Source organism: Lissotriton helveticus, chromosome 2_1 (assembly GCF_964261635.1).
Source record: "Lissotriton helveticus chromosome 2_1, aLisHel1.1, whole genome shotgun sequence".
Lineage (NCBI taxonomy): Eukaryota > Metazoa > Chordata > Amphibia > Caudata > Salamandridae > Lissotriton > Lissotriton helveticus.
In genome coordinates this window covers 2,031,242,909-2,031,258,819 of record NC_136059.1, presented here as the reverse complement: position 1 = coordinate 2,031,258,819, position 15,911 = coordinate 2,031,242,909, and the positions used below count along the sequence as shown (strand labels likewise).

Here is a 15,911-nt window from a genome sequence, read left to right as displayed (position 1 = left end):
AGACTGTAAAGGCCTCCAAAGCAAATATGGGGGAAACACTGCACAAGAACGTGTTCCAGAAACTCTCAACAGATGGAGAACTTGCGAACTCTTTCGAGTTGCCACTAATGGCACATGCTTGCTTCCAGTGGCAGAAATGTCGCTGGGACGGCCGACGTTAATGTACTGTTGAGTTTGCAACGTCGACAAGGCTTGGCGGCGTTTTGTGGCGCCCTGCATGTGAGCAGCATTCTCAATACAGAGTTCAGCAAGCAGAGCAGGCTTCTGTCATTAATAGCTGCAGTAAACACTGTGCAGCGGATCATTGAGGTGGAACATTTGTATGCCAGCCTCGCGGATATCCTTCTTTCCACATCAAATTAGCTGCGATTACAAATTCCAAACAGCTTCTGCGAAGAACGACTAGCTGTCCCAGTTTAAAACCTGCAGTAAACAACTTGTCCATAAGAAATGGCAGCTAAATCTCTAGTCATAACAATATATGAAAGATCACGTACACAGGTTTGCCTTCATTTTATTTTGTAAAACTAAATACACCTGGGGCCCTATCACAGACAGGGTGTGCTTTTCCTGTTTATGACACGGTGCACCTTAAAGCAGGTGCGCTGGGTGCAAACAGGGAAAGTGAGCCCTACTAGGAAGAAAGAGCATCACTCAGGGGAGCTGCGAACGCTTGCTTCCCCCAGGGCAGTGCATTCAATAGCAATGTAGAGCAGTTGTTAACCCCTTTACCGGGGCGAAAATTCCGCCGCGGTGCGGGGCGTTCCATTGAGTGGGTGGGGCTGCGTCTGCCAACGGATGTGCACAGCACTACCGAGGTAGTGCTCGTGACGGCCGTAGGCCGACGGGCGCACTTTACGGGTTAAAAAGCTGCTCTGTGTTTCTCTATGTAGGCGGCACCTGCCCGCACTTTCAAAAGGGTTGAGAGACCCTCCCGTAGGCGGGTGCAGTCAGTCACTGCACCCGCACACAGGGGATGTCTGGAGGGGTGGGGGGGTACATGAGGCCCCTTTTATCCCTTGAGAGGGCTGACTTCGGGGGGTCACACTGACAGTGTGGCACCTTTTTGTAGAACACTTCCAGTGTGCCTCCTAATGGCACGTTTGCCTCTGCGCCCACGCTGGTAAGACTGCGCGGCTCATGCCAATAAAGGAAGGTTATCTGATGATAGCACTGGTGCTACATGTGCGCCAGCACTATCTGTATTACAGAAGGGGCCGCACAAGCGTATGTGGCCCCTTCTATAATACCAAAGTCCTTGAGGAGAGCACAAAGCGGGTGCACAAGCCCGCTTCACCCCCCCCCCCCACAGCACTTATGTAATAAAGCCCCAGTCCTTTATTGCAAGAGCAGTTGCTTTATTCTATAGCAAAAGGTCATCTTTTGTGGGGGGAGGAAAGGCCTTTGAAGGGGTGTGGTCATAAAGATGGAAGGGTTGGATGAAGGAGAACTCAGGTCCAAGGCTGTTTTATAATCGTATCTAATAAGTGTACAAAATAAAACATAACAGGCATAATGCATCTTTTAATTACTGTCACTTAGAAGTATGTCATTTTTTATTACATATGCTCTGAGCGAGAACAGTAAGCGTGCAGTAAGCCATACAAAAGAGGTCTGGTGGTTTTTAACAAGTCATCACAAACTACAATATTAGAAAAAAACAAGCATTGGCATAGCCAATAGGTCTCGCCTTTGGGACCTTATAAGTGTTTAGCCATGCAGCACAACAGTTGATGTTGTTGAACCCAGGATATTGTGCTGGATAACTAAACACATATAAGGTCCCAAAGGCGAGACCCATTGGCTATGCCAATGCTTGTTTACTTTCTATTCCTTTTGCATTTACCACTTCAGTGACATATGCTTCTAAAAATACAGGCTTGTCAAGTTCAGGAATGCTGACTGACAATGCTGGTTTATAAAAATATCACAATCTCCAAGTTTTATTGAAGATTATTTTGGAAAACCAACATATGACCCTTCACCTGTGTCAAATGTCAGGTGGCGAGCTTCCTGTGCTGTCAAGGAAAAGAGCAAACTGCTGACGACGTTACTTCCTCCACATGTACAATTTGAGGGAAAATACACCACTGTCTGATTGCCGTCAACCCTCATGCGATGTAGGAACACACTGTAAATATTTTACGAAACAGGTAATTCAGTGAAAATACAGGGAGAAAGAGTTAAAAAAACTGCATTCGGCTTTACACACGGCGCTCTGGGTTACACGGGCTTCGGAATCACAGTGACGCGCAAGAGACCCTGTTTTTAGTTTTTACATAGGGAAACAATAAAAGCGGAAACTTGTTAAAACAAAGGCTGTTCAATGGGCTTAGCACACAGAAAGCTAAGGCATCTTGATAGCCCTAAAATAAATTCATGGAGTTCCAGGGATGAGAAAAAACTATTTCCCATAATGTGTGGCTAAGGCTTCACAGGGGAGAGGAAGGGAGCAAGCCCTCTTGAAGTGTCATCGGCCAGGCTCACACAGCATCTTCATTAACCACAACATGTGGAAGAGTCATTGTGGCAGGAAAGGGAAGCAACAGGTCTTACTAAGCTCCCCCGAGGGAGGCGGGAGAGGAAAGGGAAAGCCAGACGCAGAGAGATCAGGGGGAGAAATGGGCAAAAGGTGAAGCGGGGAGAGAAGCCAGGAGAGTGATCATGACGGGGGAGAAGAGCAAACGGAGACGGAAACAAAAGACAACTCGGGGGAAAGTGGTGGAACCATTTTAGGGGGGGAAGTGAAGCGGGAGGGGAACATGACAACGAAAGAGAAAAAGAAAACAAGGAGCAAAGAAAGGAAAGAGAGAAAAGAGCCTGGAAGCACTTCCGTTTTTCAATGTGCTGCCGAAAAAACTGTACCAAAGCATTTCTGTGGAACCGAGATCGATAACGGTGAAGTAAACAAGTAACCAATATGCGAGCTGCTTGGTGCGCGCGCGCTCGTGTGACAGAAGCTGTTTTCAAGCACACTCGTGCTTGTGGCATCATCCTCCTAGTGGGAGCGAGCAACAGCCAATTAGCATGTCACCACTGCTCGTTCCCGCAAGGTGGATGCCACCACGAGTATGTGCTTCAAAAAAAAGCAGAGCGACGGCTTAAGGTCCTCATATGCAACGCATGCGCGCTGCTTAGACGAGACTTAAAAAGGACAGCCACATACGTTAACTAGAAGAAGTTATTTCATAATTTGCAAGATTTAATCTGTCTGAAAGATGTTTGTTCCTAGGTCATATTAGGAAATGCCGAAGGGAGGCAGTCAATTTTCTGCTGCTTTAAAGTCAAGCACTCATAGCAATACACAGCAAGAGGCTTGAAAACTATCTAAAAGACGAAAATCGAATATCCTAGTGGGTCCTCACAACTTTTAGATTACAATCATGTAACACAGCTCGTTAGCTTTATGGAATAATCAAATAAGTATTACTATATCAAAGGACCGTAAGAAATTACAGGCTCAATATACGTTTTCTGAAAATACTGTATTTATTTTTTTCTAAGTCGCATACAGTAGTGTCAATGCACATGTATTGTGGCTATTAGAAAGGAACGGGGTTCTCTCCAGTTGACTTTTACACACCTGAAATCAAAGAAACACCATCTGAATGTTAAAATTGTCCCCTTTACGGAGGTCCGAGATAGGTCATGAGAATCTTGCAAGATGTTAAACGATACACAAGGCATTACATAACTCACACCCTGCATACCTCTACAAACATCCACTTGCATAGACCTTCGAGACAACTCCACTTCTTCCCGCGCACATCCCGCGTATACAGAAAAACAGGTACGGGGATCAAGCCTTCTCCATTACCGCCCCAAAGCATGAGACGACCTGCCACTACACATCCGAGCATCCTCACTTTTTGAATTCTGTGTAAAATAAGGCCTTGGCCTTGTTCTTGGAGTAATCCCGTCAAGCCCTAGGTTGGTTATTCTCTCATCATCTCAGCGCCAGGATATCCCCTTGGGTGAAGGCATGCTCTGCAAATCAACATCAGTCTGTACTAGACTTAAAGTAAAGTTTAGCGTTGTGAAATGAATGAGAGTAAATGCATTGTGAAAGGACTGTGGCAAGTACATTACAGGAATAACATCCATGAGCTGTCTGACATCATTGGGTCCAGTCCATTCGGGGATCTCAAAGAACATAAGGCCTTATCCAAATCTACAGTATTTTTGCATTTGTTGCCTATCCCACACCTGCCACCAAATTCAGATTGTTCTTCTCTCCTCACTGCAAAAACAGTACTATCTCAAGCATTTCATCAGCTCCATTAAGAATGATCAGATTAAGTCATTGTGTGTATGTGGGTGCGTATTTGCATGAGTGCATGTTTGTACATGTTTACATACATTACAGGAGAGCACACAGTCATGTAGACAATGCCTTTTCCAGCCATGTTTGGACAGATTCTCAACTTCTCTTATTTGTCCACCTTCATCAAGATGTGAGGTCCACAAAAGACTACGTTCCTGGCAAAAACGGCTGAGAAAAATAAATTGCCAAATGTTCCACCATACACACGTGCAAGTGTAGTATTCCTAGCAGCAACTGACACACCTTCAATGCATTAAGGTCAGAGCATCAACAGCAAACTTGCCACCATAACAAGACTGAGACAAATTTAACAGACAAACAATGAAAGCAAAGTGAGACCAATTAAGTTGAAATTGACTTGTAAATGGTACACAATGTGCGTCTTTTAATTTAATACCTATTGGCATTTTCCATCTAGCCTTCCATAATTTCATGGCTGTCATCCTCATATCAAAAGCTAGTTCATCAAGTAGTAAATAACACTTAAAAAAAGACACTTAGCACACCTAAAAGTAACATCCAAAAACGTTAACAGGAATGCTCATCAGCGGTATCTTAAATACCAAAGCTAAATTTACTTACGAATACAAAAACATTACAAAGGTTCTTGATCCGTTACAATCAAGGTAAACATCGTTTGGCTACTCATAAAAACATTTAATGATTTTAAAAACAAATGCAAGGGGTCGAGGTCTCTTTTGCCTGTGAATCACCTATTAGAACTAGCAAATCATTCACAACAATAAAAATGATTTAGCCAGAATACAGAAAGAGTAGAAGTTCTCCTAATATATTTAAAAACATTCTGCTACACAACAATACTGCTACACGAAGTACTTACAATAATAAACAATGCTTATATTTTTTTTTTAAAAGAAAGAAAATACCCAAAATTTGTTAAATCAACTTACCGTATGATATCCTCTTGGTAAAGGTGGCTTGCCGACAGGATATGGGTCCACAGTATCAATAATAGTTTGTCGTTCTCCCTTCTGGTTGATCTTCCTGAACCTCCGGCGGGACTGCCGGTGAGAAGCTTGGCGCTGAAAATACTCCTCATTTTCATCCATATAGTCCACCTAAAATAAACAGGCAAAGTGATGGTTGATATACCTTTGCACGATGGAATGCAGTTACTCTAGTCACAACAACAATCCTTGGAAAACCCAATAGATCACAACTTGCTTTACACTGGGGACCGATACTTGAACTGTTGAAAAGTGGGCAGCTACTAGCATTCTCTATTTCCTCTCAGTGCTTCATTTATCAAACTAAATAAGTGAATAAATAAATAAATGAGTGCAGGGGTTCAATGTTTTTGTCAGGAGACTACCACTGGTGGTGTTGAATGACAGGGCTTCCCAATTTCATGCTACTTTGATTTGATTTTAATCTTGTGCATTTTTCTTCCACCACCCTACACTTCCAGTCTCTTTATCACAGTAGTGGAGGCTCCTCAACCCGATTAGTCCCGTTGTCACTGTTTTCCTTCCCTTTCTCTTCCTTCTACTTTTCCTTTCTCTCTTCGCAAAGTCTGATGAAAATGAAGTCATGGTGCAACCACCTGCACAAATTAAGCATTGGTTCCCTTTGCTCAGGTCAAAATTCGTCACTTGAATTGAATAATATTTATAGTTGGCCTTTTAGGTGCAGTCTTTCTGTCAGATATAGCTGTTTATAGTATGTTTTAAAATGTAAGCAGCTGCTGCACTCTGAAAGTGGTTCTGTGGTGATAATAACATAGAATAAATATCGAAAGGCATAACGGCCTTTGATTTTTTAAACGGTTCTTGAGTGTCACAATCTCGTTTGTCAAGGCAGAAATATGTAGGGTTTGTTTGTAAATTAACAGAGAAGTTTTATTATGTATTTAGTTGGAATTACAAAAATGTCAATAACAAGCTCCACTTTATAACCCTATTACATCGGACAAATTTGGAATTTTAACAAAGTATATGATTCCTGTTCTTCCAGGTATGATTTTTGTATTCAAGTTAATGGCTTTACAGAAAAATTCCTTTGTTTCTTTACATAGTTGTTGCTTTTCAAACCGTAAGTATCTCAATAAGTTCAAAATATCTATCCTTGAGTCTTTGCTACCAAAATACTATGGAACTGGTTTCCAGTTTCCGAACAGAAGAGCACATTTTAGGTCTCATCTTCAGGATATCTAAATATCCTTTCTCTCTGTCTATTCCAAGTTATATCTCAATTGCAACATGATGAATTCTATTAATAGGTTTCTGTGTTTAGGTCTTGCTTGCCTCCTTTGGTTGGTTTGCTGGATGCATGTTCTTCCAGCTACGTCATCTTGCAATTTTAGGTATCCAAGTGTGAGAAGATTTTGTCAAGCTACCTGATGAAGCCACCATTGTTGAAGTCACACATGCAAGGAGACTATAGAGGTACTGTAGAGCTTCCAAGTACTACAGAACTTTGTCCCTCTGCCCCATACATTGACCCGATTCCTACAAGTTTGCACTGCTCTTGGGATAGCTTCTATGCTTTCTTCTAATCCACCACCGTGGTAACACATCTACAGTATGTGAATCTGCAATTACTTTACAACGGGTTGGCGGGAAAACTTGGGACTAATATGCGGATATGTGTTTTTGCGCATTCTCTTCCCCCTGCAGATTCCACTGAAATTCTACTAGTGTTGATAGGGAACATTTTTTGTACGCGTGAAAGTTTTGTAACACATCGCTGATTCAGCAAATCTGTACCAACAGCAGCATCACCACTAAACACTCGAGTTAAAACTGGAAAATGCATAGTTGAATCACATTTTTCCTGTGGAAGCAGGTAATCGTATAACTCTTGAGCACAACAAAGAGCTTTACACAACGATGCGGAAAACAAAGTGCAAGTAATGCTCCATTTAATGGCCTTGTTAGCAGATTTGCTTAGGGCACTGTAACGGGGACGGGTTGCCGCCGCACCCTGAACCCCGGTGTGAGCATTTAACCGTGACCCCTCCCACTTGTCTCCACAGCCGCCAATGCCCCCTGTGTGGAATAAGCCCGAGGAAAGGTACAGTTGCGACGAGGAAGAAGATGGTATCGGGCCCTTTAATAGGACCGGAGGGAGTACTGAGGAGGAGGAGTCTGGTCCCGCCTTAAAAGACGTCAGCGAGAGAGCACAGGTGTGTCTATACACCGGAGGAGCGGACAGAGTGTGGAGAGGAGCGGCGTGGAGCAACAGAGAAGACGAGAGCGGAGTTGGGAGAACGGAGACAGAGGAGGCGAGAGGAACAACGGAGGAGAGAGAAACGCGAGAAACATCGGAGGCGGGGGAGCCACGAGGAACATCGGAGGCGGAGGACCGAAGGGGCCAGGTGGAGACTCCGGAGCCAGGAGGCCAACGGCACTACGATTCGCCCAGCCGCACACCAGGAGGGGTGTGGCTAACAGAGGTGCGTAACCGTATCTCGGGCTGAGTTGGAAGGAAGGGTAGAGGCAACCCATGAGCATTTACTAGTCCCCTGGTATCCACTGCCCTCACTTCCCTACTTCCCCGAGCACTTTGGTTTCCTTCACTCCCCTCCCGTTGATTGTGATTAGAGTAGAACGTGTGGACTGATACCTCCCTCTCTTGTGTTTCCCCCACCGGTGGAGCCTGTGTCAAGACGGAGCCCGAAGACGGAAAGCGGAGAAGGAGCCCGACTCGCCGAAGGGAGGAAGGGATCCTGAGGAAGTGCCGCAAAGAGAGGAGCAGATCACCGAGGAGAGCCGTACCTCGGAAAACCTGTATTGACTTATTGTTTCACCAAATAAAGCCTACTCGAACAAAGACCCGCCTCCTGCCTTTCCCTACCCCACAAGTTACAGGCACCTAAATAATTTGAGATAAATGTGAGGGATAAAGGTTTTCAAATGCACGTGCACTGCTAGAGCAGCCACAGCAAAGAAAACTATTACATTTGTTTAGTATTTTACATTTGTATGTATGAGTAAGCTATAATTTTCTGCATGAGCACTAAGGGGCACAATTTCTCTTCCTGAGACGTACTTCGCTGCTCCATTGGACATAACAGGAACTCTTTTCTATTGCAAAGCGTCGAGCCTGAGCACAACATCTAGACGCCCTGCATTATGCATGAGTTGCATACACTGACCTTCAGGAAGTGATGGTAGCTGTAGCTTAGATTCACAAGGAGAAGAGACCTACAGGAAGTGATTTGAGCTGTGTGCTGTATCTTAAATTCACGAGGAGAAGAGACCTACAGTAAGTGATGGGAGCTGTACCTTAGATTCACAACGAGAAGAGACCTACAGGAAGTGATGGGAGCTGTGTGCTGTATCTTAGATTCACTAGGAGAAGAGACCTATAGGAAGTGATGTTAGCCATGTGTTGTATCTTAGATTCACGAGGAGAAGAGACCTACAGTAAGTGATGGTAGCCGCGTGCTGTATCTTAGATGCAGGAGGAGCAGAGACCTACAGTAAGTGATGGTAGCTGTGTGCTGTATCTTAGATTAACGAGGAGAAGAGACCTACAGGAAGTGATGTTAGCCATGTGCTGTATCTTAGATTCACAAGGAGAAGAGACCTACAGGAAGTGATGATAGCCGTGTGCTGTATCTTAGATGCAGGAGGAGCAGAGACCTATAAGAAGTGATGGTAGCTGTGTGCTGTATCTTAGATTCACAAGGAGAAGAGACCTACAGGAAGTGATGGTAGCCATGTGCTGTATCTTAGATGCAGGAGGAGAAGAGACCTACAGGAAGTGATGGTAGCTGTGTGCTGTATCTTAGATTCACAAGAAGAGACCTACAGTAAGTGATGGTAGCTGTGTGCTGTATCTTAGATTAACGAGGAGAAGAGACCTACAGGAAGTGATGTTAGCCATGTGCTGTATCTTAGATTCACAAGGAGAAGAGACCTACAGGAAGTGATGATAGCCGTGTGCTGTATCTTAGATGCATGAGGAGAAGAGACCTACAGGAAGTGGTGGTGGCTGTGTGCTGTATCTTAGATTCACAAGAAGAGACCTACAGTAAGTGATGGTAGCTGTGTGCTGTATCTTAGATTAACGAGGAGAAGAGACCTACAGGAAGTGATGTTAGCCATGTGCTGTATCTTAGATTCACAAGGAGAAGAGACCTACAGGAAGTGATGATAGCCGTGTGCTGTATCTTAGATGCATGAGGAGAAGAGACCTACAGGAAGTGATGGTAGCCGTGTGCTGTATCTTAGATGCAGGAGGAGCAGAGACCTATAAGAGGTGATGGTAGCTGTGTGCTGTATCTTAGATTCACAAGGAGAAGAGACCTACAGGAAGTGATGGTAGCCATGTGCTGTATCTTAGATGCAGGAGGAGAAGAGACCTACAGGAAGTGATGGTAGCTGTGTGCTGTATCTTAGATTCACAAGAAGAGACATACAGTAAGTGATGGTAGCTGTGTGCTGTATCTTAGATTAACGAGGAGAAGAGACCTACAGGAAGTGATGTTAGCCATGTGCTGTATCTTAGATTCACAAGGAGAAGAGACCTACAGGAAGTGATGATAGCTGTGTGCTGTATCTTAGATGCATGAGGAGAAGAGACCTACAGGAAGTGGTGGTGGCTGTGTCCGGTACCTTAGATTCACACGGAGAAGAGACCTACAGGAAGTGATGGTAGTTGTGTGCTGTATCTTAGATTCACAAGGAGAAGAAACCTACAGGAAGTGATGGTAGCTGTGTGCTGTATCTTAGATTCACAAGGAGAAGAGACCTACAGGAAGTGATGGTAGCTGAGTGCTGTATCTTAGATTCATAAGAAGAGACTTACATCAAGTGGTGGAGGCTGTGTACGGGATCTCAGATGCATGAGGAAAAGAGACCTACAGGTAGTGATGGGAGCAGTGCGCTGTATCTTAGATGCATGAGGAGAAGAGACCTACAGGAAGTGATGGTAGCCGTGTGCTGTATCTTAGATGCAGGAGGAGCAGAGACCTATAAGAAGTGATGGTAGCTGTGTGCTGTATCTTAGATTCACAAGGAGAAGAGACCTACAGGAAGTGATGGTAGCCATGTGCTGTATCTTAGATGCAGGAGGAGAAGAGACCTACAGGAAGTGATGGTAGCTGTGTGCTGTATCTTAGATTCACAAGAAGAGACCTACAGTAAGTGATGGTAGCTGTGTGCTGTATCTTAGATTAACGAGGAGAAGAGACCTACAGGAAGTGATGTTAGCCATGTGCTGTATCTTAGATTCACAAGGAGAAGAGACCTACAGGAAGTGATGATAGCCGTGTGCTGTATCTTAGATGCATGAGGAGAAGAGACCTACAGGAAGTGGTGGTGGCTGTGTCCGGTACCTTAATTCACAAGGAGAAGAGACCTACAGGAAGTGATGTTAGCTGTGTGCTGTATCTTAGATGCAGGAGGAGCAGAGACCTACAGGAAGTGATGGTAGCTGTGTGCTGTATCTTAGATTCACAAGGAGAAGAGACCTACAGGAAGTGTTGGTAGCCATGTGCTGTATCTTAGATGCAGGAGGAGAAGAGACCTACAGGAGGTGATGGCAGTTGTGTGCTGTACCTTAGATTCACACGGAGAAGAGACCTACAGGAAGTGATGGTAGCTGTGTGCTGTATCTTAGATTCACAAGGAGAAGAGACCTACAGGAAGTGTTGGTAGCCATGTGCTGTATCTTAGATGCAGGAGGAGAAGAGACCTACAGGAAGTGATGGCAGTTGTGTGCTGTACCGTAGATTCACACGGAGAAGAGACCTACAGGAAGTGATGGTAGTTGTGTGCTGTATCTTAGATTCACAAGGAGAAGAAACCTACAGGAAGTGATGGTAGCTGTGTGCTGTATCTTAGATTCACAAGGAGAAGAGACCTACAGGAAGTGATGGTAGCTGAGTGCTGTATCTTAGATGCCGGAGGAGAAGAGACCTACAGGAAGTGATGGCAGTTGTGTGCTGTACCTTAGATTCACACGGAGAAGAGACCTACAGGAAGTGATGGTAGTTGTGTGCTGTATCTTAGATTCACAAGGAGAAGAAACCTACAGGAAGTGATGGTAGCTGTGTGCTGTATCTTAGATTCACAAGGAGAAGAGACCTACAGGAAGTGATGGTAGCTGAGTGCTGTATCTTAGATTCACAAGAAGAGACTTACATCAAGTGGTGGAGGCTGTGTACGGGATCTCAGATTCATGAGGAAAAGAGACCTACAGGAAGTGATGGGAGCAGTGCGCTGTATCTTAGATGCATGAGGAGAAGAGACCTACAGGAAGTGATGGTAGCCATGCGCTGTATCTTAGATGCATGAAGTGAGAGACCTACAGGAAGTGATGACAGCCATGTGGTGTATCTTAGATGCATGAGGAGAAGAGACCTACAGGAAGTGATGGTAGCTGTGTGCTGTATCTTAGATGCATGAGGAAAAGGGACCTACAGAAAGTGATGTTAGCGGCGTACTGTATCTTAGATGCATGAGGAGAAGAGACCTACAGGAAGTGATGGTAGCTGTGTGCTGTATCTTAGATGCATGAGGTGAACAGACCTACAGGAAGTGATGGTAGCCATGTGCTGTATCTTAGATGCATGAGAAAACACCTACAGGAAGTGATGGTAGCTGTGTGCTGTATCTTAGATGCACGAGGAAAAGAGACCTACAGGAAGAGATGGTAGCTGTTTTCTCTATCTTAGAGTCATGAGGAGAGGCAGCAGCAACAAGAGTCTTGTTCCTTATAGTTCGAGTAGAACTGCACCGCACTTAAAGCCTTTGTCACTGCAAAAACCTTTTAAATTGAAAATCTGGAACTGATTTTCCCATGGGACTCAAGTGTGGAAAAGTAAACTATTAGCCGGTTGATGGAAACAGACTAGTTGTAGCAAAAGGTATTTAAAAAAAAAAGGATACATAGCAAACAGTCACCTTTTGTGGGGCAGCTTTATTTAAGAAGCTTTTTGAACTGTGAAAAACAAGTACAGAGAGGACATAAAAAAAACCTATCTTGCTGCTTCATGGCTATTCTTAGTAAACTTATCTCCATCCAGTTAAGCAAATGAAAAAACTAAAAGCACATGATTTACTCACATGTACCATCTTTCGGCCAGAGAAACAACTAAAAAAACAACTGTGTGGAGATTTATTAATGCTCACTTCAACATATCAATGAGTGCTGGCAAAGCCAATAAGTCTTGCCTACGAGAGCTACTGGCTTTCGCAATGATGTGTGCCATGCTGTAAAGCAGCACAACACGCCATGACGGGGTCAGTGTTTAAGCACTTTTTCTAAAACAAAATGTTTAAAAAAATTGCACTGGGCTCTTTCAAGCCCTATTTTTAGGTTGAGCCTGAGCCAGCGCACATGCGCTCCTCTGCGAGGCTTCTTGTAAGCACTCTAAACTACTCCATGTGGGTCTGACTCCTGCCAAACATAGGATTGGCTTTTTGCGTGTGTCTTTCACTAATGAACCAACAACAAAGAATTTACAGAGTTCCCCGGACAAAGTCAACTAAATGACTAACGTGAACCTCTCTCTCAACGTGTGGACCACACGTTCACTAAGGGTTGAATGAGGCACGATTACTTTAATTGTCCCGCCTCAATACCCCTTATCGTTCCTTTTAATAAAGCAGTGAGCCATACTATTAAATTCTTTTCCCCATGGACTCCACTGACTTTTTTTAGACCACACTCACGCTCACTATTGCACTTTTTTAGGCCCCTCACACTCACACACCCTTTGGCTAAGTACCACCTGCACTGAGTCCAGACTTCGGAAGGAACTTATCCGTGGCACAAATCGCCTCCAAACCTTGGCTGCTAAATTATCACCTCACATCTGACTGCCAATCTCTAAAGATCTGGGGTGGCGTGTATCCTGGCAGCAATTACAGCTGTGTGGCAAATGGAGCACAGGCCCTGGAGGCACAGATTGCAGGAAGGGCCATGGCGTTAATACAACAAATAAATGTATCTGACGATCTCTAAACCAAATATTGAACCAGACTTGGGGTGAGGGGATCCCGCAGACGCACGAAAATGTCACATCCTGAAAAATTCAGAAAACTGGGCATTTCCGGCCACTTAATTCACTCAGATATAGCCTATGTATTTGTGGCATTCATCGGCTAGAAACTGTCAAACCTACCCGGCCACACCACACATCGTGCACCGCAGGCAAAAACACTTAAGGCAGTCGATCCTATCGCCACCACCTGACAAACCCTAGTCACTGTTCGCCAAGGAAGTCTGCACCCTTCGTAGCGCACTCAAGTAAAGTGTTAGGGAAGCGTCCCTTCCCTCAAATGTGCTCATTGTTTCCTGGAACTATACACTTCCCCATCTCCAGCCGTTAGGAGGTCTCTCCCTCAGCAACACAGACGAAGGCACCCAGGAACCCTTCTGTTTACAGTTAACTCCACAGGTTACGAAATTGCTGTTCTTTCTAGGATTCCCTTAGCACGCCTTCTGGGGTGCGAGAGTCTTCATCATATTTTCATCAAATAGCATGGAAGCCCATCCTTGGGTGTGTGTGGCCGTTACCATTGCCAAGTGAAGTAACAGAAGATGTTGTAGGACTTAGGATAATGTGCTGCATGGCTAAATACTTATAAGGTCCCAAAGGCGAGACCTATTAGCTATGCCAAAGCTTGTTATTCAATTTTAGCCGTGTAAATGGGCGGGGCAAGGGTGGGCTGGAGGGTTGTATTAATAAATTATGGGATTTGTAAAGCACTCAGCTACTGCTAGAGTTTCCCGGCGCTAGACATAAGGCTAACGGGCGGAAAGAACCACCTTAGTCCTTTAACAGCCAAGTTTTCAGTTGTTTGCAGAACAGTTTTTTGTCTGGAATGCAACTGAAGGGCAAGGGGAGTTCATTCCAATGTTTGGCTGCCAATACCGAGCAGGCCAAGCTACTTGGGTGGGGGAAACACACGGACAACACAGGGTGGATAGGATGGGGAAACACACGGACAACAAAGAGTGGGCAGGAAGGGTGGGTGACACACGGACATTGAAGAGTGGGTAGAAAGGGTGGGGGAAACAGACAGGGTGTGGGAGGGATGGGGTGGAGGAAACACTGTCAACAGAGGGTGGTCGGATGGAGTGGAGAAACACACGGACAAGAGAGGATGGGCGGGAGGGGTGGGGAAAACACAGGGTCAATGGAGGGCAGGCAGGAGGGTTTGGGAAAGCACATGGACAATGAAGGGTGTGCAGGATAGGTGGGGAGAAATACAAGGGCACTAGAGGTTGGGTGGGAGGGGTGTGGGAACAGAAAGGAGGGTGGACGGGAGGGGTGAGGGAAACACGGACAACTGAGGGTGGGTAGGACCGTTGGGGGAAACAAAGACAACATAGTGTCAGCAAGAGGGGCTGGAACAAGCACATGGAACACAGATGGTGGGCAGGAGCAGACAGGGGAAGCACATGCACATTGCAATGCAGGTGAACAAGGGAGGAACAAGGAAGACATGATTAAGACAGCTGGAAAAACACACTATCATAGATTGCTTAAATAAAAACAAAAAATAGCACCGGAAAAAGGAAGTAGTGGAAGGGCACAGGAAATAAAGCCTATGGAAGCTGACAACTAAGAAGGAAACAAATCAGAGTGACAATGAAGCCAGCCAATGGTAAGCAACGGGCAATCTCTAAGCCACAAAGTAAGAAAGGGACTCGTAAGTGGCAGTGCATACCCAGTCTTAGGCGAGACATAAAAACAATGTACATGAATCTTAAAGAAATTTGATGGAGTGAAACTGTGCTGCATGTTTAGGTACAACTACTCATTCTTAGATCTACTCGTGCAAGCTCCTGGTCTTAATCGCTGCGACAGGTCATGCTCACTGCTGCCTACCGCTAAGACAACGAACAAAGTACTGAAAATAATGCAGAGGTGAACTGCGTCACAAATTACTGTAAAAGGGTCAAACAAAACGCATTGTTTTCCAATTTATGGTGCTAAATGAAGCCCAAACTACATGGGCCACCAATGCCGGTAGATGCGATATCACTTCTATTTCTCACCTCTTCCATTTCTTAATCAGCAACATAAAGAGGCCCTCCAACATACTCCTCCGGATGTTGCACTACCAAGTGATAGTATGGAGAGTGAGTCCATACAGTACAACACAGAATTCAGGGATCATGATAAAAAGCCAAAGAGACGTGTTGGCATTTGCAAAGTATGCAGTTGTTTGCTCCTGTGAGCAAGGTAAAGGTGAGTGGGGGTGGTATCTTTCATACTCTTAAACTGGGGCAGTTACAAAAAAGTAGTTCTGTCTCACAGACTGAGCATACTGGAGTTCAGAAACCTTAAGGGTCAATTAAGACAATATCATCTGGGCACAGTGAAATGAGTAGAAAGGTTGCAGGTGTCAAAGATGGGTGCTGCCTTGATCGAGCCTACAAGCCAGAACAAGCAGTCTGGTTGCGAAAGACCTATTGTGAACTTCTAGCCTGTCCACTGCTTAGTATTGGCTGACTTTGATTGCTAATTATTCAGTGGCTTTTCTTGTCCCAGCTTCACTATCATGTGTTTGCTCCTCCCCTGGATGATAGCCTCTTTATCATCTGCCTATTCGCTCACTGCTCAAATTTAGGGAACTTCTTTTTCTTTTTTATTAAGCACTCC

General features: G+C 44.8%; 1 protein-coding gene across 1 annotated transcript in view; it reads right to left on the bottom strand.

Annotated features, from left to right (window-relative positions):
* LOC144820356 (rap guanine nucleotide exchange factor 6-like) overlaps window positions 1-15,911 on the bottom strand; it is a 754,449-nt gene that overhangs the window by 165,049 nt on the left and 573,489 nt on the right. The window contains exon 6 of the mRNA XM_078677919.1: window positions 5,236-5,403. Within this exon, the coding sequence (XP_078534045.1) occupies window positions 5,236-5,403 (168 nt within the window). The remainder of the gene's footprint in view (window positions 1-5,235; window positions 5,404-15,911) is intronic.